Below are 26,386 nucleotides of genomic sequence, written 5' to 3'. Positions count from 1 at the left end.
ATTTCCTATTGTCGCTTCGTTAACAAACCTTTGCTATCCATCACCACTAATCAACGATCCCTAAAAGTTGTAGATCTGGCTGCACAAAAAATGTATTGGAGATCCACCAGACCCTTTTTTTCTCCGCCCCCACACAATAAGAAAAAAAGCGGTCTGGGCACGAGACTAGCTGCGCTCTGCTGTCAGAGTACCTAATTATAAAATTTTCGACGTCTCAATTGTGGGTTTTAGTTCACATGAACACGTGATATCAATGGTGAACGTCGATGATGATCTGCTGGTGAAACTCTGCGTGGTCTAGCAATCACGTAAGGTACTGCTGTTCATATATAGACTATAGAGCGGTTTGAAGCGATGTCATAGGGTGCGGCGTTAATTAATTTTACCCGTAATCTTATGCACCTATCAATGTTAAGCCTCACTACCCCCTCCCGGGCGTACATGGGGCAATAGTGGGGGGGGGGGCATTTGATCTGATTTACGTTAAAAAATTGCCCCACTAGTGGGGAATTTGACCATAGATAGTAGAGGGGGGGATTGGAAACTAGGTATTAAATAAATACCTTAGGATTAAGGAAGAAAATCCATCCCTCCTGGAGGAAGACTGAGTGTGGCCCCGACTAGACATTGGGTGACCTGCAGTTCGATTCCTGGGGTTGGAGGGATTTTTTCCTTACTTTGGCCCCTTTTCTGTTACACCTTTCCAGCTACTGTATAAGTCATTAAGTCTTAAGTCCTTGAAACTAGGTTAGGTAATCCTAAGGCTGCAGCACATGTTGTTGTAGACCTTCAGTGCTGGTCACTGTAAAATGTTAATAATAATAATAATAGAAAAAAAAAGAAGGTAATTTGACACCTTTTGTTCGCACCTACAACCACAAGCACGCAAGCTATATCATCACGCATGCCACTAGCTAATTTAGCCGTTAGAAGGCCGGCATGGCTGAAGTGAGCAGCACAGCACGTGTTAATGTCGATGCGAAGGAGCTATTTCAAAGTGTTATTACACCTGTTCTAAGTGATGACGGACTCACTGTTCCAACTGAAGCAGCCAAGGCGTGTTTGCAAGCTGCCAACAAGTTTAGTGACGCCTTTAAGGAACCTTCTAGAGAGAATGGATGGAAAAGCTTGAGAATGGATGGATGGAAAAGCTTTCAGAGTTTTGAGAATGGATGGAAAAGCTTTCTTGATGTAGCAAAAATACCATGTGATCCATTGTTTTACCAACACTTCTCTCAAGAGTTGTTCGAAAAGCTTCTTCAAATGAAGCTAAAGCCAGCTTCAGTATCTTTGTGTGAAGAGGAAGTAACAACAGCAAGTCTAACTTCTGATGAGGAAAATGCTGTACGTTATGTTGCTGGGTATGTGTTGAGAAAGATCAAGGATGGATTAAAATTACCTGATGACAAACCCATCGTAGATATTTTAACACAACTGATTCAAACACCAATAGTCCATTTGTTGCAGTTCTGAGGACTGGACAAATAGGATTGACCAAGGTGGACTAACTCTTATAACAGATCAAGGCTTTCACTGCTTCTATGCTATAGAATATTGCATCCGAAGGTACTTAAAACTAGACAAGGTTGATGAGATGGATAGTATATTTCGAGCAAGGCTGGAGGATGCAATAATATCAGATGATGATGTCCAGTTTTCCTGGTGCTTGACAGGCGTAATGGAGCAATGCAGGAAGAGAATGTTTGCAACTCATCATTAAGAAGTGGGTCACAATCAGAGGGTTTTCCTTTGTCAATTCTATTGTAGAGTTGTATAAACAAGAGAGTAAAAAGAGCACTGGTAAATCCAAAGGACTTTGAAGCTCACTTTTTACTTAATCACTAACAATTACTATTGTATGTGTACCACAATTTTAATCTGACTTGAATAATTAAATGAGTAAAAAATTCATTTATACAATCAATAAAATTAGTTATTCAAACAGAATCACTGTCACTGTGAGCGTTATCTTCTACGATCACTTCGTCGTTTCTTCAAAGGCTTGTAATTGGGCTTCCTCAAGATCATGGCTTCGTTTATTTCCCCCTCTGCAGTTGCCATTGCCCGTCATGATTTTCACATTTACGCTGTTAATAATTTGGCACAAAACATTGCCCACCTTTACTTCTATTTGCCCACCTTTACTTCTTGAATCGGTCACTTGCACATTAATTACTCTCATTTCTAACGGCTAAACACACAGAATAAACTGTAAAATACTCACAAAAAATTATGCATATAACTCACTCTGATTCTGTGATATTGATCCAAGGACATTTCTACTGGATCACTGTCCAAAGCGACGTAGACTAGCCAATCGCTTTGGAGCAGTTAATCGAGATCTCTTGGGCATGACCATATTCCTTAACAGCAAGCTATTCTGTTAAAATGAATGCAGTGTACAAATCAAATTATTCCCAGATGATTATTATTCCTATACAAGACCCAATACAAGTATCAATAATATTATTAAGCACTATGCATACATGAGCAATCAAAACCATGGTTTTTAACCATGCTAAGTCACATAGTGACTGAACCAGAGTGCTATAAAATTCATACCACACAAATTTAGCGAATTTATGTACATTACAACAGAGGGTTTATTATATCATGAAATTCCCAATAGCAAGTTATTTCCTGAAAACATACCAAAAAGTAAAAACAATAAATTTAAATCGGTTTTACTACTAGACATCTAATACATACAGTAACATACAGCATTGTTTACTAAGCAAGCTCACAGAAAACGAGTCTAAAATGTCAAGGCATACAGCCTTGACAGGGAGGAAAAAATTTGATATGTCATACTTTTCATTGAGAGATAACGGATAGACTGCAGCTTAATTTAAACTCATTTGTACACGTTGACAAAGAATATCACACCACTAACGTTTGTGTAAAATTGGGTGCAAATGCGAGCTAATGTACAACAATAAGAGGGAGGAAAAAATTTGGGCAAAAGTGAAAATGGGGTAAATTCATTGAAACGCAGATATATATGCACATAAAGCAGTTCTCACTTTGGAAGTTGTTCAAGTTATGCTTTTCTTCACCTTCCAATGCTTACTTTACCTGAAGGACACCCAAGGATGGTCATTTTCATCGGCCAAGGATTCCCGCCAGAGCTTTAAAAAATTGACGGAACTTACTGTTTCCACATATGAAAGTTATGCGATAGAATCACCGAATGTACACAGAGTAACACCTTCAAGGTGCGAAATATTTGGTTTACTAATTCGTAGGCGCGGATAAAATGTGTCAATGTGTAGAAATAGCCCCTAGTTTCCAATCCCTCCCTCTACTATCTATGATTTGACCATCCAAATCTTTGTACTGCTTGTTCGACTTGACAGGCTATCCACCTCCTACAAGAATAGCCTGTTCCTCAAGGTAAACTGGGCAAGACACTAGGTGGGGATTTGATGTTCGTCGTGTCCCCACAGGTCGGGAAATTGAGTTTTGAAATCCCCACCTTTCCCGCACTGTTGCCTGGGAGGGGGGATAATATTGATAAGTGCAAATCTGAAACATGTGAGGCTAAATGGTGTGGCCATAGGTGTCTATTATCTATGGTGTGGCATTTGTACAGGTGGAGTGCGTATTTCATTATTCTGCTAACACGAACAGCCAAACAACTACAGTCAGGTAATTGCTTACCAGTTGGTATTAATATACTAGAAGGATGGTGGCATAGCTTGTCTACTTTCTGATATTGTAATACAATGCTCCATCTACTCGCCTACATATTTTCTAAATTTGCACAACTTGCCACTGTATTTTCTAAATTTGCATAGCTATTAAACGGGACATTCTTTGGAGATATCAAAAACCAGTCTAGCTACGCTATCATCCTTTTAGTATGTTAATGCCAGAGTTGGGGGTAACTAGTTACTTTTGTAACTAAGTTATGTAACAGATTACTTTTAAAGTAACTAGTAATATAACTAGTTACTTGCTTTGTAACTAGTAACTTGTAACTAGGAGTAATTGTCTGAAAAGTAACTAAGTTACAATGGTAACTAATTACAATAGTTGCATTGTAACTATAACTAATTATGCTTTAAAAGCAAATTTTTGTGCCATATATGCTACAGCCACATTAAGTAGACAGATTCTGTGTACTATTCTCTATGATTCAGCTTGAGTAACAGATGTAGCAATAATTAAAACTGACCTGAAATAGCAACAGAATTGTTATTTCAAGTGCACATATGTTTTGTATCCCTTAATGATGCACATCTGAGCAAAATTCATGTTACAAAAGTAAATACAAGTCATAATTTATACTACAAAAGTAACTAGTAACTAGAGTACTTAGACCCTTTTGGTGGTGAATTTGGTGAATTTTGGAGGTGTCTAAGTTACTTAGACCCTTTTCATGTTTACTTAGACCCTTTCATGTTTACTTAGACCCTTTTCATGTTTATTACGCGCACCCGGACTGGTAGCATTGGCAACGCATCGCCACCTGAAAATTAATTTTAAACCCGGGTGGAATAATGGCTTGTTTCTACTAATGAACGCTACATTTCTCTGTTACAAGCAGCTGTCAACAATGTTAAGGTACAAGAACTACATAAAGGGTCTAAATAACTTAGACTTCAGACCACAGGGGTCTAAGTAATTTAGTAACCCTCAGGCCCTGTAGTAGCGCCACGACACAGGGACACAGGGCCATCGGGTTACTAAATTACTTAGACCCCTGTGGTCTGAAGTCTAACTATTACTTAGTTACCTTTTGAAAAGTAACTGTAACTAAGTTACATGGAATAAAGGTAACGTGTAACTAGTAACTAGTTACTTTTCTGAAGTAACTACCCCAACTCTGGTTAATGCCCAATGATAAATGATTGTTTTACTGTGGTAAAATTGCTAATTAATGCCTCAGAAGTACGTAATACGTGATGTCATATGGAAATTGTAAGGTTTTGTTTTATACTACATAGCATTGCATGTCACCAGACCCTTGTGGTCTGGGGGTGAGACTAGCTGTTAATCATACTAATACTACTGGGTTACACCACACCAAACATGAGCTACTGTTCATGAAGTCTGGTAACAATTTTAGTGAACTGTGGTTACGTTGCCAGAAGTACTAATAATATAGTGTAGGTAATTTTGCATGCTTGTGGGATTGTGACCACAACTGTCCTTAGTATATCCAAGTGAATAACCTAGCAAACTCCTTTTGTATACACTGAAAATGAATGAATGTCTGGTTGGATGAGAGATTTTGTCATTTATGTGCCATTACATGTTTTGCGTGCTATCCCGTTATTGCACAAAGTTAAGTATAACACAATACAGTATTTGTTATTAAAGTGAAATAAAATCTGTAGTATCATATGGCTGTGCAATAACATTAGGTATGTAGTCAGTGGTCTGTCCTGTTGAGGAAGGTATGGGGGAGGCCTAGCTAAAGTACACATCTGTGTATGTGGTAATGGTATCATGGTGACAACTAATGGAATATTTCATTGAGGTATTCGGGAACCAGTCTTTGTTAGAAGGTTCTTAGTCAATTGACTTGTTGGAAAATAGGTACCCAAGGTGGTAGCTATAAAGAAGAAGCAGTCAGCAGCATTCTATCAGCTACAGCAGCTAACAGTGCCTATATTACTCTTTTTCTCTGGTGCAATTATTGAACAAGGATTTATCACTTGAATATCTAAGCATATAACATCCTGATATACGTATAGACTACTCCTAGTACTAGTATATTGAAATTGTCTGAGTGTTATTTGCTGGATTGGGACTGTTCTAAGACTATCCAAGTGGGTTACAATACATTGTTTGAACAAATGAAAACTGCTCTTAATCTTGCTGGTTGTATCCAAATTTGTGTTACGTTTTGTTAAATCTGCTGTATTTGTGTGCCTTATGGTATTTATTACCAGACTAACTATCACAACAACCATGCCATGAACCACATGGAAGTCCGTTCATGCAAATAAAATACCGGGAACATGTGATTGATCAGCCTTACCTCAACTCTCGCAGTCAACAATTTAGCGGCTTTTGATTAGCAGTTAACTACATTATCTGTGGAAGTGCTGCGTCTTCACCTAACTGTACGGAATCTGCTTTCATCAGGATCAAAGCTGTTATGGCTGCCTCCACTGTAGTGCTTCCCCTGGCGGGTGGCAACGCACAAAACCAACTTCTTAAAAACAACACCAGCAGTTGGTCCACAGCCACTAGCAACAGAAAAACATTAAGACAAGTGATAAGAAATGTTCCGTCTCCACATCACACACCCTCTGATGACAAGCCGTCCTCTTCTGCTGTTCATTACAGCTGTAACATGTCAACACTGGTATTGATTGATGATAGGTTGGAGCATAGGGACTGAACACTTGTAGATCACAGTAAGAATGTTGATGTGAAATGCTCCAAAAAACTATGAGCAGCAATATCCAAGCGAGCGCCATCATCAAAACAGCACTATGATAGATAGATTTTCTTTAGTCAATGGCTGGCCACGCTCAACAGAAACATCATTCATGACAAACTTGGTATATGTATTGATAAAGAGCAGCTACTAAGAAAACCACTTTCTGTATACATAGCATCATTAGTGTGCTTTCCATTTACACATGTAAGTGTTGCATCGTAACTTTGTGCAACACGCTTGTACAGGCTATACTGAAGTACTGTAGGACACTCTCTTCCCTCCTATAATGTTATGAACTCTTGAAGGAATTCACGACTCATTCATTGTGTTATTGTGCTGCATGTTAATGGTAATGTTGCTCATAAATGATACATCTAATATTATTGCTGTTGCCTTATCTTGATTTCAGATGTGCCGACTCTGGATCCTGGCTCCTCAAGCCCATCTAGCAGATACTATCCTTGTTTTGCCAATGCATAACTCACTCAACCAAGAAACCACTGCCAACTAGTAGGTGTTTCTCTACCAACTGGTTGAGTTTATCAATGTATTATGTATTTAATGCTCTAAATTCAAAGTCTCTTCTCTCTCAGCCTCAAGCCTAACACCACAATTCTTCTGTGTGGATTCTTCCCAGCTGGTGTCACACAAAACCATTGAAATTTACCTTGGTACAATTACACTCAGCTTGAACATGGCATAGAACACCCAACAAATGATGAATAATGGACAATATCCGCAATGATGAAATTTGATGTCGTAAGTGACAAAATGGCCATGTTAGAGTGGGGACTTAAGAGACTTTAGCATGTAGTATTCGAAATTAATAATGTCTGTAGTTTTTTACGTTTGGAACCACGAGGTAATAAAGGTAAGAAGTAGTAACACACCGTGACAGTGCAAAACATGCTCCAACAAGAAAAGCAGACCAAAAATTTTTGATTCAGAAACAACTAGGCTTATGTGTATTGCATTATGTACTATATGCCTCACCTTCGCCCTTTTTCAAATTTATAAATGCTATCATAGGGGAACACTATCTCGCCCAATACTTTCCTGTACAAAGTCCCCACACTAACATGGCCATTTTGTTTTGTGACGTCAAAATATCATTGCAGATATCGTCCATTTACTCTTGTTTGCAGAGGTATTATATGGAAGCAAGGTGAGGCCACATGTTGCATTTGTCTACCAATCACCATCACCCTCCTCCGCACTTTGAAGATGCAACTGTGTAACTCCACTGCTTTTTCACCAGTCCTGTGTAAACGTTCCACAAGTGCATGAACTTTGTCACAGATGTGACACACTATTCAATCTTGGGCATTTCAGACCTTTAGCAAGCCCCTGAGTTACCTCCAGGATCCCTGCAGCTGCCGCTATCAATACTGCTGCTGCTGCTGCTGCTGCTGCTGCTGCTGCTGCTGCTGCTGCTGCTGCTGTTGCTGCTCTAATGCAGAAGTTGTGGCTTAATAATTAGTATAATCCACCCCTGCAGTTGGCGAACTGTCCCAAGCAACCTAATCAAAACACTTGGCCACTGGTGTAGTAATGCATATCGGAGATGCATCCAGTATCCTTAGAAGCTGTACCATCTCTCCTGTCCCACACTGATGCTTCTAACCAAGTCCCTTGAAATGCTTACAGTGCATCCTGAGTTGTAATATTTCTAACTTTCTCCTAAAATGGTTGAGCTTTCATTATGTTGCAATTATATCCATCTTCATTATATATTATTCATATAGTTGATCACGCTTGTAGTGTTTTTATTGTTGTAGTTAATTGTGTATGGCATGGTGGTATATCAGTAATAGTACAACTGTTTGGCCTTCTGGGCCTGCCTTTAATTACAGTATATGGTTGCCGCATTTAGGGGGTGAGAGTGTCACAAATTTAATTTGAGCTAAATTTGAGCGCAACCAGTGGCTGCTTGGTTAGTTCTTTAGTCATGTGGGCATATAATACAGCTTTATAAAGTAGATAACCCTGAGTGAAATGAAATGGTAAAACATAACACCAATGACAAGACATTAAGTATGCATATATGTTCACGTGTGTATTTGTGTGTGCATGCGTGTATGTGTATAGAGTGTAATTAGGAGCTCAGTGGGTGGGTGGCATGTGTAGTTAAGTCACAGCATGTGTGTTTAAGATATTTACCATAGAATGTTAATGTGTATAAAGAGAAATAGTAGGGAACAAGAAAACTACTGCTCGCTTGAGAGAGTGGCTATACAAACAAGCATTGCAAGTTGCCAAATGCTTACCACTCTATACTTAGTCCTTTCACTTTATGGTTTAGTAACTGAATTGAGCTGTGATCTAAATGTGGTGACCATTAATTACGACTTAAATTAATGTTTATTGAAATATGAGTGTGTGAGTAAGATATTTCAATAAACGTTAAAAACTCTTGGTAAATATACATGTACTGGGATTTATGTAGGTGAAAAATTCACTAAATTAAGATACCCACCAACTGAACCACCTACATGTATACAGGTGTGTTCTGTCATAACTGTATTACTTTGTATCTGTTTTACAGATATCTTAGCCTTGTTTATCTAGTCATTATGGATGGTCAAGACAATGGTGGAAATGTGGTAAACCCTGATCAGCTAGTTGGCAGACAGCAGGTTAATAATGAGTCAGGTGTGTGTGTGTGTGTGTATGTTGTATATAGTGTGCTGCGTTAACTGTTTTTAAACTAGGTGTGCTCCACAGCTGACTAAAGGCTGGCTGTGGGTGTGTGCCAGGTTTCCTAGAATTATTTTCTGAAAAGTGTGTTTTGCCTGTCCACACCTGCACTTGGGCGACAAAGAAGCTTTATGGTAAAGTATAGCTAGTGTGAGCACTCTACTGACATTGCGCTAAACTTACAGGCAGGTTAGCTTTAAGGCATATTGGCATATAATTATTTCGTGCCAGTTCAAAATAAACTGTAAGGCAGTTAAGAAGAGCATTGTTTGTGGTTTAAAATGGTTTGTTTGAGTTATGCTTCCTTAACGCCAAAAAGGTGGTAAATAATGAAGTGCAAAAATAATTAATGAATTATGAAATACATAGAATTCTTGATCTGTTAGCATTTAATGAATAACACCATAGCCTTAATACCTTATAATGTGGCAGGGGATAGTGTTTACTGCATGGGTACCTGGTTTTTAGAAGTAGAACATCAACGGACATTACTTGTCTGCAATTAATAAGTAAGTAGTTGCCTATAACAACTAAGGCTAGAATGAATGTACAGATGCATCCTTCGAAACTTCTTTTGGAAGTGTTACCAAAGCTTCGAAGCTTTGCTACTATTGTTATGTCAATAATTAATGAACATGTTATTAGGGTGTACACTGTAGTAGAAATTCCTACACTTTGTTATAGCTCCATCACAACCATTATTTATACTTCAACTATGCCAAAAATATGTAGATAGCAGCAGCCACAAGGAATAGCAATACTTGAGCTACTGGTTTAACATGTTAATGTCCATGGCAATGAAGCTTTGGAGGGGTAAAGCAGCGTCTGAATGTAGTGAAACCAAGCAAAACTTCGAAGCTTCAAATTGTTTGTCTCATCCTTAATAACAACACACATTCACTCCAGTTCTGTTCCATGACACTGTCATTTCTATCAAACCCTAGTACCCCATTAGCCTGCTCTTTAAAACTACCTTGCCAGTAGGTCTGGAAGGTTTGGACTGGGCGGAGAGGGCTCCACCTTTGCAGCAGCAGCAGCAGCAGTGTCGTAAGTAGCCTAGGAAGATTCCTTGAATTCTTGACTGATTCTGAGAATGGTGACCACCCGACCCAGGTGACAGGGTTTGGCTGACCGGCTGGTTGACCAGGGGAGTAAACAGATGTATGGGACCAGCTCCACCATGTCGATGTACGTACTCCGGATCTGCTCAGCCAAATTGGCTGGAGACCTGCACTGATCAGAAGCCATTTCTTTGTCTGGGTGTCGCCTGCCTGCAATGCAAGGCTGTCAGAATCTGAGACAATAAATTGCTCGAGTTTGGGGAGGGGGGGTTGAAGGGTGGGCAAGTTGACCTGGTTGTTAGCCTCAGTTGAGCATGGCTGTTCACTATTCTTCTGTTGTTCCCCCAATCCATTAGACCAATTACGGCCAATACAGCCCCATGTGGCACTGGACCATGGAGACCTACAGAAAGCTATGGCAGATGTTTACAACAAGTCCAGCAGCTACAGGCTGATACACCTGTCAACAACCCCCATGCTGACCCAGAAGTCACTGTTGCCTGTTGGGACCTACAGGGAAACTATGACCCTACAGGTACCCTTGAGTCTGGATCAATAGTAAGCGGCACCGGGCCATTTGTCATCCCCGCAGAGGGAGAAGACTACAAGTGCTGTATATTGACACTGGAATATGTTGACTGGCTCATTGCACCACTAAGCTTCCAGCAACTTCTTCATTATTGCATCCACTGCCTCTTATAAAAGATGGTTGTTTAATTGATGGGTCGGGGCCATCCTTTTCAGATGACATACTGATGAGACAATACAAAGCACAGTATACACAGCAGCAATGTGTTCACAAAAATATAATGTGCATGCACAATCCTGCCTAAAGAGATATACTCTAAATGCTGCTCCCCATCCACCTGCTCGATAACTTAGGAATCACCATAAACCATCAGTTCAAGCATACATGTAGCAATTTTCATCATACAACCTTCACGCATAGCTAGATTCTGCCTTAATAAATGCTGATGGAAAACAATGAAATTAGGTATGTTTACTTGTATTGGCGATGAATTAATGCAGGCACTTTGAGGTGTTATAAATAATCTAATCAAAAACAGCTAAGCTGTAAAAAAAGGTGCGGCCCCCAAAAAGGCCATGGTGAAAAAAGATGTGAAATCCAAGGTGGCGGCCAAGAAATGGTTGTGATGGTAGGTTAATGGTTACATTTTAATAACAACAATTCAGGTGAATTTGGTGCCAAGACCAAGCGGCACCAAATTCACCTGAATTGTTGTTATTAAAATGTAACCATTAACCTACCATCACAGCCATTTCTTGGCCGCCACCTTGGATTTCACATCTTTTTTCACCATGGCCTTTTTGGGGGCCGCACCTTTTTTTACAGCTTAGCTGTTTTTGATTAGATATCACTTCTTTTTGTATTTGTATACTGCAAAGCCGGCCTATGGCTGACTTTGGGGCTTTTTTAACCCATGTGTTTTTTTCTTTAACACAGGAAGAAGAAAAGAACTTAAAGAAGAATTTTAGTACTTCAATTATTTTTGATTTTATTAGTAATTATACAAATTATATACATATATTTATTACATGCCCATTATTCCCCACAGGATTTTTTTTGCAGCTGATCTCTCTACTGGGTGACTTGAAATGTAGCTGAACTATATACAGGATGGTTTCTTTGTAGCTGAACTCTCTACAAGGTAACCTCTTCTAGCTGGTCTCTCTACAGGGTATTTTGTTTCTAGCTGAACTCTCTACAGGTGATTTGTTTGCAGCTAAACTCTCTACATGGTGGTGTCTTTGTAGCCGAACTCTCTACATGATGGTTTCTTTGTAGCTGAACTCTCTATAAGGTGACTTCGTCTAGCTGAACTCTCTACAGGTTGATTTTTTTGTAGCTGAACTCTCTGCAGGGTAATTTGTTTGCAGCTGAACTCTCTACATGATGGTTTCTTTGTAACTGAACACTCTACAAGGTGACTTCTTCTAGCTGATCTTTCTACAGGGTGAATTGTTGTAGCTGAACTATCTACAAGGTAACTTCTTCTAGCTGATCTTTATACAGGGTGATTTGTTTGTAGTTGAATTCTGTACAGGTGGTTTCTTTGTAGCTGAACTCTGTACATGATGGTTTCTTTGTAGCTAAACTCTTTACAAGGTGACTTTTTCTAGCTGAACTCTCTACGGGGTAATTTCTTTGTAGCTGAACTCTCTATATGATGGTTTCTTTGTAACTAAACTCTCTACAAGGTAACTTCTTCTAGCTGATCTTTCTACTGGGTGATTTGTTTGCAGCTGAACTCTCTACATGGTGGTTTCTTTGTTGCTGAACTCTCTACAAGGTGAATTCTTCTACCTGATCTCTCTACAGGGTGATTTGTTTGTAACTGAACTCTGTACAAGTGCGTTTTTGTGGGTGATCTCACTGCAGGTTGATTTGTTTGTAGCTGAACTCACTAAAGGGTGATTTTGCTTGTAGCTGAACTCCTTGCATTGTATCTAGTTTCTAGCTGATCTCTCTACAGGGTGATTTGTTTGTAGCTGATCTCTCTACAAGTTGATTTGTGTGTAGCTGATCTCTCTGCAGGTTGATTAATTTGCAGCCGATCTCTCTACAAGGTAATTTGTTTGTAGCTGAACTGTCTATAAAGTGATTTATTTGTAGCTGATCTCTCTGCAGGTTGATTTGTTTTAGCTGAACTCTCTACAGGGTGATATACTTGTAGCTGAACTCCTTACATTGTGTCTAGTTTCTAGCTGATCTCTCTACAGGGTGATTTGTTTGTAGCTGATCTCTCTACAAGTTGATTTGTGTGTAGCTGATCTTTCTACTGGTTGATTTGTTTGTAGCCGATCTCTCTACAGGGTAATTTGTTTGTAGCTGAACTCTGTACAAGGTGCTTTTTTGTAGGTGATCTCACTGCAGGTTGATTTGTTTATAGCTGAACTTACTAAAGGATGATTTGCTTGTAGCTGAACTCCTTACATTGTGTCCAGTTTCTAGCTGATCTCTCTACAGAGTGATTTGTTTGTAGCTGAACTCTCTATAAGGTGATTTGTTTGCAGCTGAACTCTCTACATGGTGGTTTCTTTGTTGCTGAACTCTCTACAGGGTGTTTTGCTTGTAGCTGAACTCTCTGCAGGGTGATTTGTTTCTAGCTTATCTCTCTACAGGTTGATTTGTGTGTAACTGATCTCTCTACAAGCTGATTTGTTTGTAGCTGAATTCTCTGCAAAGTGTTTTGTTTGTAGCTGACCTCTCTTCAGGGTGATTGTTTATAGCTGATCTCTCTACAGGGTGATTTTTTTGTAGCTGACCTCTCTTCAGGGTGATTTGTTTCTAGCTGATCTCTCTACAGGGTGATTTTTTGTAGCTGACTTCTCTTCAGGGTGATTTGTTTCTAGCTGATTGCTCTGCAGGTTGATTTGCTTGTAGATGAACTCTCTACAGGGTAACTTGCTTGTAGCTGAACTCCTTACGTTGTGTCTAGTTTGTAGCTGATCTCTCTACAGGGTGATTTGTTTGTAGCTGATCTCTATACAAGTTGATTGTGTGTAGCTGATCTCTCTGCAGGGTGATTTGTTTGTAGCCGATCTCTCTACAAGGTAATTTGTTTGTAGCTGAACTATCTATAAGGTGATTTGTATGTAGCTAATCTCTCTGCAGATTGATTTGTTTTAGCTGAACTCTGATTTGTTTTTAGCTTATCTCTGTACAGGTTGATTTGTGTGTAACTGATCTCTCTACAAGCTGATTTGTTTGTAGCTGATCACTCTGCAGGTTGATTTGTTTCTAGCTGATCTCTCTACAGGTTGATTTGTTTGTTGCTGATTGCTCTAAAGGTTGATTTGTTTCTAGCTAATCGCTCTACAGGTTGGTTTGTTTGTAGCTGAACTCTCTACACGGTGATTTGCTTGTAGCTGAACTCCTTACATTGTGTCTAGTTTCTAGCTGATCTCTCTACAGGGTGATTTGTTTGTAGCTGATCTCTCTACAAGTTGAATTGTGTGTAGCTGATCTCTCTGCAGGTTGATTTGTTTGTAGCCGATCTCTCTACAAGGTTAATTTGTTTGTAGCTGAACTCTCTACAAGTTGATTTGTGTGTAGCTGATCTCTCTGCAGGTTAATTTGTTTGTAGCCGATCTCTCTACAGGGCAATTTGTTTGTAGCTGATCTCTCTACAGGGTGATTTATTTGTAGCTGACCTCTCTTCAGGGTGATTTGTTTCTAGCTGATCTCTCTACAGGGTGATTTTTTGTACGTAGCTGACCTCTCTTCAGGGTGATTTGTTTCTAGCTGATTGCTCTGCAGGTTGATTTGCTTGTAGATGAACTCTCTACAGGGTAACTTGCTTGTAGCTGAACTCCTTACTTTGTGTCTAGTTTGTAGCTGATCTCTCTACAGGGTGATTTGTTTGTAGCTGAACTCCTTACATTGTGTGTAGTTTCTAGCTGATCTCTCTACAGGGTGATTTGTTTGTAGCTGATCTCTCTACAAGTTGATTGTGTGTAGCTGATCTCTCTGCAGGGTGATTTGTTTGTAGCCGATCTCTGTACAAGGTAATTTATTTGTAGCTGAACTATCTATAAGGTGATTTGTATGTAGCTAATCTCTCTGCAGATTGATTTGTTTTAGCTGAACTCTGATTTGTTTTTAGCTTATCTCTGTACAGGTTGATTTGTGTGTAACTGATCTCTCTACAAGCTGATTTGTTTGTAGCTGATCACTCTGCAGGTTGATTTGTTTGTAGCTGATCTCTCTGCAGGTTGATTTGTTTGTTGCTGATCGCCCTAAAGGTTGATTTGTTTGTAGCTGAACTCTCTGCAAAATGTTTTGTTTGTAGTTGATCTCTCTACAAGGTGATTTTTTGTAGCTGACCTCTCTTCAGGGTGATTTGTTTCTAGCTGATATCTCTACAGGGTGATTTTTGTAGCTGACCTCTCTTCAGGGTGATTTGTTTCTAGCTGATCGCTCTACAGGTTGGTTTGTTTGTAGCTGAACTCTCTACACGGTGATTTGCTTGTAGCTGATCATGAACTCCTTACATTGTGTCTAGTTTCTAGCTGATGTCTCTACAGGGTGATTTGTTTGTAGCTGATCTCTCTACAAGTTGAATTGTGTGTAGCTGATCTCTCTGCAGGTTGATTTCTTTGTAGCCGATCTCTCTACAAGGTAATTTATTTGTAGCTGAACTGTCTAAAAGGTGATTTGTTTGTAGCTGATCTCGCTGCAGGTTGATTTGTTTTAGCTGAACTCTCTACAGGGTGATTTATTTGTACTGAACTCCTTACATTGTGTGTAGTTTCTAGCTGATCTCTCTACAGGTTGATTTGTTTTAGCTGAACTCTCTACAGGGTGATTTATTTGTACTGAACTCCTTACATTGTGTGTAGTTTCTAGTTGATCTCTCTGCAGGTTGATTTGTTTTAGCTGAACTCTCTACAGGCTGATTTGTTTGTAGCCGATCTCTTTACAGGGTAATTTGTTTGTAGCTGAACTCTCTACAAGTTGATTTGTGTGTAGCTGATCTCTCTGCAGGTTGATTTGTTTGTAGCCGATCTCTCTACAGGGCAATTTGTTTGTAGCTGATCTCTCTACAGGGTGATTTTTTTGTAGCTGACCTCTCTTCAGGGTGATTTGTTTCTAGCTGATCTCTCTACAGGGTGATTTTTTGTAGCTGACCTCTCTTCAGGGTGATTTGTTTCTAGCTGATTGCTCTGCAGGTTTATTTGTTGGTAGATGAACTCTCTACAGGGTAATTTGCTTGTAGCTGAACTCCTTACTTTCTGTCTAGTTTGTAGCTGATCTCTCTACAGGGTGATTTGTTTGTAGCTGAACTCCTTACATTGTGTGTAGTTTCTAGCTGATCTCTCTACAGGGTGATTTGTTTGTAGCTGATCTCTCTACAAGTTGATTTGTGTGTAGCTGATCTCTCTGCAGGTTGATTTGTTTGTAGCCGATCTCTTTACAGGTAATCTGTTTGTAGCTGAACTCTCTATAAGGTGATTTGTTTGTAGCTGATCTCTCTGCAGGTTGATTTGTTTTAGCTGAACTCTCTACAGGGTGATTGCTTGTAGCTGAACTCCTTACATTGTGTCTAGTTTCTAGCTGATGTCTCTACAGGGTGATTTTTTGTAGCTGAACTCTCTTCAGGGTGATTTGTTTCTAGCTGATCTCTCTACAGGTAGATTTGTGTTGATTTGTTCATTGCTGATCGCTCTAAAGGTTGATTTGTTGCAGTTGAACACCCTGCAAAGTGTTTTGTTTGTAGCTGATCACTCTAAAGGGTAATTTGTTTGTAGCTGAACTCTCTCCACAGTGACTTGTGTGTAGCTGAATTCTGTGTAACTGAATTCTCTAGAGAGTGACTTAATTGTAGCTGAATTCTCTACACAGTGCATGACTTGTTTATAGCTGAACTTTCTTCAGTGTGACTTGTAATGTTCTGAATCTCTATAGTGATATATTTGCTTAACTCTCCTCATGGTGACTGTCTTCTTGCTGAACTGTCTATAAGATTAACTGTTTGCAGCTGAACTCCCTACAGAATAACTTGGTGATGTAATAAAATTCTATAATGGAGTAAATAAATTAGCCGAATGCTCTATTAGGGTAACTGTTCTATTAGAGTATCTCGATCTCGCATTTGCTACATGGAGTTGGCTTTCGAATCATAACTCAGTGGTTTGTAATCCGATTCTTCTATACTACTGCAAGGAATTTCTATGAAGATTATTCCAGCTATACACCGATTTTCAGCTCATTGCTCTAAGCGGTTTGCCTAGTAGGCGTGAAAACTAATACTTTTTTATTCATAAAAATCGATCGCGTAATTGTGACACAGGTTGGGTTTTGTGTCATATCTCCGTGGTCTTTATCTCGATTCCTTTCAAACCACCAAAAGGCACTCCTACGATGGTTACTCCATCTACATAGCAATTTTCAACTCATTCCATGAAGCGGTTTACCCTGTAGGCGTGACAACAAATCGATCTTGTTTTACGCAAATAATCGGTCATAACTCCTGAACCATTCATCGGATTTGTACCAAATTTGATGCTAGGATTCGCCTTTGGACTCCCTTTCTGTGTGCCAAATTTCAAGGCGATTGGAGTACGCGTTTGCTTGTTATAGCAATTTTTGCAAGTGTGCGAAAAGACGAAGAAGAAGAAAAAAATAACGAAGAAAAAAAAAACCTAACTTTGGCAGCTCGTATCTCGGAAATGGCTGGAGCGATTTCCTTCAAATTTGGAATGTAGACTCCCTTGGCTGGCGGGCAACTGTGTAGCAAATTTGGTTCCAATCAGATAAGTGATCACCGAGATACAAAGGTGTGAAAATGACGTTTTCGTTCTTCCTGTCAATATACTCACGGTGTGGCGCGCCGGCTTCTTGGGCCGCACGACACACTACCGTGTGTCTTGATGAGCAAGCTGTTATACATAAACAAGCAGCCAGGAAATTTTGGAAGGAGGTTCAAATTTGGAAGTAGAATATAAGTGAAATGTCCCAGGGTATTCCCCTACAGCCAGTGTTTAGATTAAATTTATGCGCATGCACAAAATTTGTCCTAACATTAAAATTAGAATTAGCTGTCTGTGCATCTATTTAGCTGAAACCTACACTGCTATTTATGAATCCTATTGTATACTAATGAAACTAGCTAATCTTCACTTCCGGATAACATACTGATTCTCAACTTTAATCTTCCAGCACGTGTACCGCCTTCTCCAGGATCCACTCCTGAGCTCCTTTTGTTGGCAAAGCGTTGTTCCAAGTACAAACTTTTAACTTCATTCTTGGCTCTTCTCTCTTCTACTCCAATACATTCGTGACATCATGTGCTTGCCTCATCATGGCACTAAAGATCGCACTTAACAGACATTCACAGTGTAAATATACATCATATTCAATTACTTTATATTGACATGGTACAGTGTAGCACAGTGAATAGTATCCCTAGTCCTGCATCTGTCTGTGACATTTGTGGCTTTTTCCTGGAGGAATTAACCTTAATTCACTTGACTACCATTATGTTAACCAGACAGCTTTTAAATATGTACCCCCTATCCAGTTACACAACCACACAAGTTATGTATCTGCGTGGAAATTACAGTGACTGTTGTAAAGACCATAATTTATTTTAACAGGTCAGCTGGTACCACAGACACAAGTTGATTCTATACTACAACTACTGCCTGATGATCATGAGGGTGTATTAGATGTTGTGCAGGATCATTTGAATGATGAACAGATCTGTAGTGTTCTCTGTAGTCCTGACCCAGCTTCTGGCAATAAAGTGATTGTGAAATCTTTAATAGAGAATAAGAGCAGTGTTGCTGTAATTTGTGACCAGTTAGAACAAATTATTCCATTATCAACTGACCAAGCAAAACTTAGAGCCATCATTGGTGAAATAAGAACAGGTGAGCTACACGTGTAAACTTGCCATTGGTTTTAGCTTGACCTATTATGTGAATCATTTTTTAGGGTCAGGTAGTGTTGGTGTTGTGACACTACAATTACCTCAAAAGATTACTGTCAATGAAGGTACGTATGTACGTATGTTACTCTTATTAAAATTTCAGTGCTAAGTTTAAAATGGGCTGTCCATAGATTTTGCTCTAATCAAGACACACTATCATGCTATTCTACGTCTGATGCCTCCTGAATATGAAATGACTGTTGGAAAATTACAGACTTGTTTCAGTGATGAGGAGATCTGTATCATTTTGAGTAGCAGTGATGCTATACATGCTAACAAAGTAATACTGGACAGTCTGGTTGATAAAATTAGGAATAAACGTGAACTGTACAAGGTGTGTGACCAACTGGAGATGATCAGTGCATCACATGATCTGAATGTGTTGATAGCTAACATGAGATCAGGTGAGAGTAATGTGCACACACTGCTATTGTAGTATTTCAGTCTCTTCATGCTGTACAGCGTCTTTGAATAGTGATCATTAGTCTTTGAGTGCTCTATTACAGAGCTTATGATAAGAATTTTTTGTTGTCCTGCCACAGTGTCCTGACAAACCTGGACAGTTGTCTAAATTGACTGGACTAATGCCTACTGTATGTAACACTTTCATACCTCAACTCAAAGGATCCACCCAGGCTATATTTCATACTGTATGTAGCCCAGCTAGCCGGACTACATATGAAATGTAGACCGGGCTACATCTGGGCAGCAATTATATAGATGTTAAAGCCAAAATTGATTGTATGGATTGATTAATACTCACGTGATAAGTATGCACAACTTCGCCATAAAAACCACTCAGATAAAGAGTGTTTTGTATTCCTTGCTATCCTACGAGTTGAAAACCGTTGGGCTAAGGTGATAACTACTGCTATAGTTTATTCACAAATCGTTTCCGCATGTTTCCAAATATGGACTATGCCCCCATCACCAAGTTACTACTCTGCACGAAGTAACCACTTGACAAGCAAGCTTACCTATCTAGGCCTATTAGTAAACTCTGTAATTATTCCATAAATAATTAAATAGCACTGATAAAACATTATAAACTCGCATAATCAAAATTGTCCATGATATCTCTAGGATTTGTTCATTCATTGTAACCGAACATAACCAGGACATACTAGCTGCTGACCCACAATCAAAATTTTTAGGCATGCATATATAATACATCCAGTGGCTGCACTTGTATTTGGGTGATTGATTGCAGCTATCAGCTTGATATGGATGGGAAGTGTTACATATTAGCTGTAACAAGGGACATTCAGGCTTTATCTGAAATGTACGCCCTCCGCTCTTGGATCGCAGCCCTCAGGCAGTTGGACATACATTTCAGGTAAAGCCCTCATGCAACTACAGTATTACGTGTCACATGCCTTGCTGTTAGTGTTGTGCGATATACAGCTGTATTGAAAAAAACTTTTTGATGTTGCAAAATTTTTTTGATATTATTGTATTGAATTTATTACACATATTTATTGAATATTCAATATTTTATTACACTTATCATTATCGAGCTATGTTTTGATAAAGCTATAGCCTTTTGGTGTGTAGTTGCACAACCGCACCAGAAAAAATGATGGACAGTTCTATGCAAATTAGCCATTAGCTGTCTACCAGTTTCCTAGGCCTTTAACTAAATAATAGTCCAATATTTTAGTGAATAAATTGTATTTAAAAATATTGGTTGCTCATGCAATTATCCCCCATACAATTAATAAAATATTATCAAGTTGAAATTTTGATTATTGATAGATATTGTATCGAAATCAAAAGCCGGGTAATACATAGCACTGCTTACTGTAGCTGTTATACGGTTACAGTAGTATACCAGAGTTTGGTTATGGTACATTTGTGGTTATGGTACATTTGTGGTCACTCCCTTGGGTTGTAAGAAGTTGTATAATCTCTTAGCAACCAAGTGACTATTACCATTGATAGAATCAACAGACACGCTTAGAGCTGGGTGATATCCAAATTTTCAAGACGATATATCATATCATGTTTTTGACGATATTACTAAATATCCCGACCTTTTGTTGCAAGCAATATTACTGTTGTCTAATTTTGTGTTGTTTTTTCAGCATTACTTGTTATTTTCTTTTATATATGTTACATACGATGTCTGACATAGTAAAAGTTGTAGTAATACAAAGTGTGTGTAATAACAGCCTCATAAATCATATGGTAAAAACTGAGACAACTAGTTTTTCATGTTTAAAGCCAAGAATACCAATTTATCAACTCTTTCTGGTTTCAGACATATCTTTCTGTCTGAAACAAAGTGGCCTTCATAACTAAACACTAGCTCACTTGTTGTACAGAAACACAGGTATTTGTGTGCTAACTTTGCCACATTTTGGTATCAAACAGCTTCAATCTTCCACCCAGTCAAGTGGGGATGCTTCCAACATCCAACTTGTCCAACTCATGCTTAACTCGCTGGCGAGGGTTTAGTTGAACAGACTGACTTTTGTCCAGGAACTTTGCTTAATTCTTTTGCTTTCTTAATTGGTGGAGCTGCCATTCCTGAATTACCAGACTCTGAACTTGTAAGCCAATGTGATGCAATATCCACTGAACTGTTGGTCAACTCCCTCATTTGCATCTCTACCTCTTCTAAAATCTCTGCTCTATTGGTCACATAGTTGAGTTTGAATCTTGGATCTAGAAGAAATGTGAATTCTGGATCATCATGTCTTGCTTCTAAATCATCCTTTATCCTTTTCTTCATTTCCTTTTTCAAGTTAGTACCATTATCTTCTGCCACCAGCACTTCCTCTGCTAAATGACTCAACAATGGCTTCACTGCAATGCACTTTTCAGCAGAAAGTGCATCTATCATTGTTTTCAACTCTTGAGAGCAGCAGCAATAGACTGCAAAACATCTCAATCTTGCCATGAGGGTGATCAGTGTGCAGAGGCTCTCTCTACATAAGAACATTTCTCACAGCATCCATTTGCTCCAACGTTCATGTCATATGTGCAGAGCCCCATTGAGTCATCACATCCGAGTAGATAATACTGTGGATTAAATTGTTATAACGTTGACCGGAAGCCTGGCTGACAGAGGTAGTATGTGCTGACAGAGGTAGTATGTCCCTTGCCAGGCAGTACGTGATAGCATTAGTCAGAGTTTTGTGCTCTCTTGATGATGATGATGAGAGTGGCCACTGCTTATCTCATGAGTCTAAAAGTTTTAACTTCGGTGCTGCTTCCTCAGTGCTCAAACATGTGCCCTTCTTCATACTAGCTTTTCTCAGGATGTTTGCTTTTTAGATGGCTATATACATTTGAAGTATTCGAAACCTTCACAGCAACTGTTGTATGGTTTGGACACAGGTGACACTTTAGTAAATCCACACAAGAAAACGACCACTTCCATCTGTTTTGAAGCTGAAATACTTCCACACGATTGCTTTGGTTTTCCTTTTCAAAACAAGTAGAGTATCTTTTTCTGGTGTCCATTTCATCTCTTTTAGTAGTAGTGGCTTTGCTTTCTTTATTGTCAGATGCCATTTTGCTTGTGCATGTGATGATGTTCCTTGACACATATGATGGTATGATAGTACCAAGAGTTCATAATATTAGAAAGTAAGACCTAATATTATATGAATACTGTTTATCATTGATTTAAAATATCGTCGGTCCTAAATATTGTTGGTATCAATACATATCAACATATTGCCCAGCTTGAGACACACTAGCTCAACCCTAGGCTCCCTCCTTGTGTTTTGTATCCAGAGAATCTTATTGTGGTCAACATCTATATCTATTTGTCCTGTTGCAATTCTGTTATTCTTTCTTTGTCAACAGCCCATTTTTGTGGAACACCATACCTCATGCCATTCTGCAGATTAAAAAGCCACCCTTATTCCGATCAACCCTCTGTCCCTTGCCTCTGTTGTTTTCTTTTCTGATTTTTGGTTGTGTATTCATATTAAGGTGTTTTTTGTACAGTCCTGTTGTTGTCCTTGTAGTCCTATTGTTTTTGTAATGTCTTGTGTTACTGTATGTATCAGTGGTGTAGCTAGACTTTTAGTGATGGTAGGGCCTAGGTGGGGCACACCTCCGCATAAGTCCGTCCATGCGATTATGAATACACAAGATATGAGTCCATCTCACTGTGGACTCTTTGTACATTTATATAGAAAGCTTATTAAAGTGTATGGTTGTGCCTAGCTAGCTATTTATACCACTACACTGCTGTTTCTGCAGCTAATTGACACTACAAACTATGCTATAGCACGATCAGCATGCAATATTACCCAATTTCCACAGCTCTTATGGATTAATTCTTGAACCAAATCTTTAATCGGCTGGCATCTTGTATTATCAGCTCTGCGCTATTGAAGATTCGCTAAACCATAGCGGGCATTATAAGGAATGTGTAGTGTGCACGTGCCTCATCACGTCGACAATCCCCTTTGTTATAATTGATCCAATCTTTCAGTTTGCAACATTGGTATCACTATCAGCTCACTATTCACAATTTTATTTGCCGCGGGCATTAAAAGGAATACTTTCACTTAACCACTTACATATCCTCTATCAGGAACGCCTCACTCAACACCTCAGTTATGTAGTATGTTATCACCCTGACTTGATATAATCATACTCACTGATAACTTCCCTCCAACTCGTTCAACATTTGAACTTGTGATCACGTGATAGTAGGCATTAAATAGAATTCTAAATATTCTTTGCTTACTGATGTTATTTATAGTGAAATGACAAGAAAATTGTATGCGTGCAGCAGTGATTATCAATACAGGAGTAGCACTGTGAGAGATTGTCACATCGAATCACATGAGTTACAACACTTACTGACGATGGGGCCTAGTCTCGTGTGGCCAGACCGCTTTTTCTCGGCACAGTGCTTATCGATTGCATTATAAGCGCCCTTTTTTGAGCAGGCGCTTATAATGCAATCGATAAGCGCCGTGCCGAGAAAAAGTGGTCTGGCCACGCGAGACTAGATGGGGCCTGGGAAGCTTACGGTGGGGCACAGGCCCCAGTGGGCCCCAATTTAGCTACACCACTGGTATGTATGTGTTTGTGGGGAGCACGTTTGCAGGCTTGTCCTTTTGTACAACTCAGTCTTTTGACAAAATTGATAGTATTATATAAATATATAGATAAAGCTATGCAATTTGATCAGATTTTTACTCCACTATATCTGGATATTATAATAAGCTCTGCTATTAAGGGTATATTAATTATTGTATGCATGCAATAACCCATCCATATACGTACATAAATAATGAATGTACAATGAAGACGTAGTTTCATTTTACAATGTGTGTTTGTGGTGTTTATATTTTGTAGGACTTCAACAGAGCATACCAAGTTGTCCAGTAACTACTGCTAGTTCTCAGCAAGTGTCTTCACCTGGTGGACACAATGCAGCTGGTAAAAATTATGTATTTAGTAAACCATTATATCTATTCTGATCTACTGAACTGCAGGTGTAAACAGTTTTCTCTACCAAAATGCCTTCTACAAACTATCATTGGCCAGCAATTCTAAAGGTACCCTAACTATTGTGTACTTGTATAATTTGTGAATCCTTAGTTAAATTGCTACATATAGTGGCTGTTTAATTAGACTATTTGATCAATCATATGACAGCAGTTAAATATTGTACAAGGTCAAACTATTAAACCATTTGAATCAATTCGTATACAGTGGAGTGGAGTCTTTTTACCCAGGCAGGCTAGTTTACACTCTCAGAAATATACATCTGTAGAACCCAAAGGGAACATCATTCACAAATCTGTAAAGAGTTTCCACACCCAGAGGTGGTTCTAGAAAATTTGCTGACTGGTTTCCAACAAAACTCCATCAGAGGTAGGGTCCATTCCGAGACATTTTAATTAGAGCTATTTTAGCTAAATATGAATTAAAAACATCCTAATAAATTGTTTCACAGTTAAATCTTACCAGTCTAAGTCTATACAGAAAGATTCGATGCATTATTGAAAAGTTGCAGAAGTCACAATAGTTCAATCTATAATTATTTTTAGAGGCGCTTAACACGTTTAAGGCTCGGAGAAGCAATTTTGTACTGGAAAGAAGCAGTTTATGTAGTTTGATATTGGAAGTTATTTTCTAGTAATACGCCTCACTTTAGATTTAAATTTCGCTTACTGTTTTAATTATTTTTTCGACTCAAAAAAGCTGACTGCTTTTCAGAAACTAGTGAAACCCCCTTATAACCGCACCTGGCCACACCTGTATTTCAGACTACCAAGAAGAAACTGCCTTAGCAAAGTTTATGTGTGCGTACATGTAAGTATATTTACATGCCGGCTACTTTCACCATTTAATGGTTTTGCTATTAAACGGTTTACCATTTAATAGATTTCTTTTAAATGTTTTCTACAATCACACTAACAAGAGGGCATAGTATGAAATTATTCAAGCCCCATACCAATTTTCTTTCTTTTTCTCAGTTAATGATTAATGATTGGAATTCTCTATCCATTGATGCTAATTTTCCTGTAGTCATTTTAAGAACCTGCTGGACAGACACCATATGAATGTAATGTAATGGTTAAAGTGTGTATGACTAGTGTGTATGTCTCTGACCAAAATTTACAATTACAGTACTAAAATGGGAACATGCAGGATAGGAATGTATATAGGAAATGGAAAACCAATTGAAAATACCTGATAAAGCTCATTATGTCAATATGGATGTTGTATTTTACATCACAATGTTTCTTTGCGGTTGTTTCTTTGCAGTTGGATCCTACGATCAAAACACTCTAATAGAACACTCACCTGCATAAAAATGCTCTAATACAGCAGTCAACAATGTTTTGTTAACATCTGTCTTATGAAAGCCTGTAAATTTGATGGACTCTAGCTTGCTATGATTAGGGGTTTGGACTAGCTACTATAAGTTTTCAATACTGAAAGCTATCTGTACTGTAGACCTTGAAATCATAAAGATTCAACTGTTTGGTTTATAAAGTATTCTACAGCTAAGTAGCCTAAGCTTTAGGCTCTGCACTTGCAGCTTCAGAATCAGTCGTATAATGTTGTATGCAAGAGTATGCTTGTCAGGGTGGAGGGGCTCTATGAAAAAGTCTCATGACTGGTTCTTCATGTCCTTAGACTCCACATTAGAGCCACTCCAGCTTGATATACATACTGCAGCTTCCACATATCCTATTACACTGTATGTGAATTTTATCCTAAGGCTGCCTGCAATTCTGCAAAGAAGCATTATGCTGTAAAATCCCAACCTGCAACAATGGCATGTTATCTTTGTCAAAATATTTTTGTTGGTCATCTTTCTGTTCTCGTTTTCTTAAAATTCTGCCATTAATATGAACTAGTTCGTCAATACAGTAAGGGACTTTAAAAAACTTGCATATGGTTCAAAAAGAACTATTATAATACCAAGAGTTAATAATAGAGGGAGGGAGAGTATCCAATGCTCAATAGGCCTGTTTAATATGAGCGCGCACCTTGCTTGGCTTCCTGGCCAGACGTGTTAACAACCTCAAAGGAGGAGCAAAAAGAGGCGCGCGTTTGGACTGCGATATCGATCCGATTTTACAGTGCTATATCTTGTGAGCTGGCCGCAATGGCTTCTAAAAGAACGCGGTGTGAAGAAGCACCCAAGCCCAAGAAGCAGCGTCAGACAAAGGTCATGCCGAAGAAAACGTGTAAGACATTACAGGATTCTTTGAAATCCCTAGACGCGAGTGTTCTTGTAAGCGAAGCAGTCATGTGTTTGAATCAAGAATTTATGAATAGCCCAC

The 26,386-nt window shown here is 38.9% G+C and overlaps 1 protein-coding gene across 4 annotated transcripts in view; it reads left to right on the top strand.

Annotated features, from left to right (window-relative positions):
- Window positions 1–220: 220 nt before the first annotated feature.
- The window catches only part of LOC136263808 (uncharacterized), a 72,184-nt gene continuing 46,018 nt past the window's right edge, over window positions 221–26,386 (top strand). For 2 of the 4 annotated variants that reach the window (XM_066058434.1, XM_066058431.1), the window contains exons 1-7: window positions 226–313; window positions 8,943–9,049; window positions 18,277–18,552; window positions 18,617–18,676; window positions 18,743–19,015; window positions 23,940–24,023; window positions 24,080–24,142. In XM_066058434.1, the coding sequence (XP_065914506.1) occupies window positions 8,971–9,049; window positions 18,277–18,552; window positions 18,617–18,676; window positions 18,743–19,015; window positions 23,940–24,023; window positions 24,080–24,142 (835 nt within the window). In that variant the 5' untranslated portion in view covers window positions 226–313; window positions 8,943–8,970. Of the gene's footprint in view, window positions 314–3,592; window positions 3,649–8,942; window positions 9,050–18,276; window positions 18,553–18,616; window positions 18,677–18,742; window positions 19,016–23,939; window positions 24,024–24,079; window positions 24,143–26,386 lie in introns of all 4 variants that reach the window. The other 2 variants (XM_066058432.1, XM_066058433.1) reach the window with 2 other exon arrangements.

Source organism: Dysidea avara, chromosome 8 (assembly GCF_963678975.1).
Source record: "Dysidea avara chromosome 8, odDysAvar1.4, whole genome shotgun sequence".
NCBI lineage: Eukaryota > Metazoa > Porifera > Demospongiae > Dictyoceratida > Dysideidae > Dysidea > Dysidea avara.
This window is presented reverse-complemented; position numbering and strand designations above follow the sequence as displayed.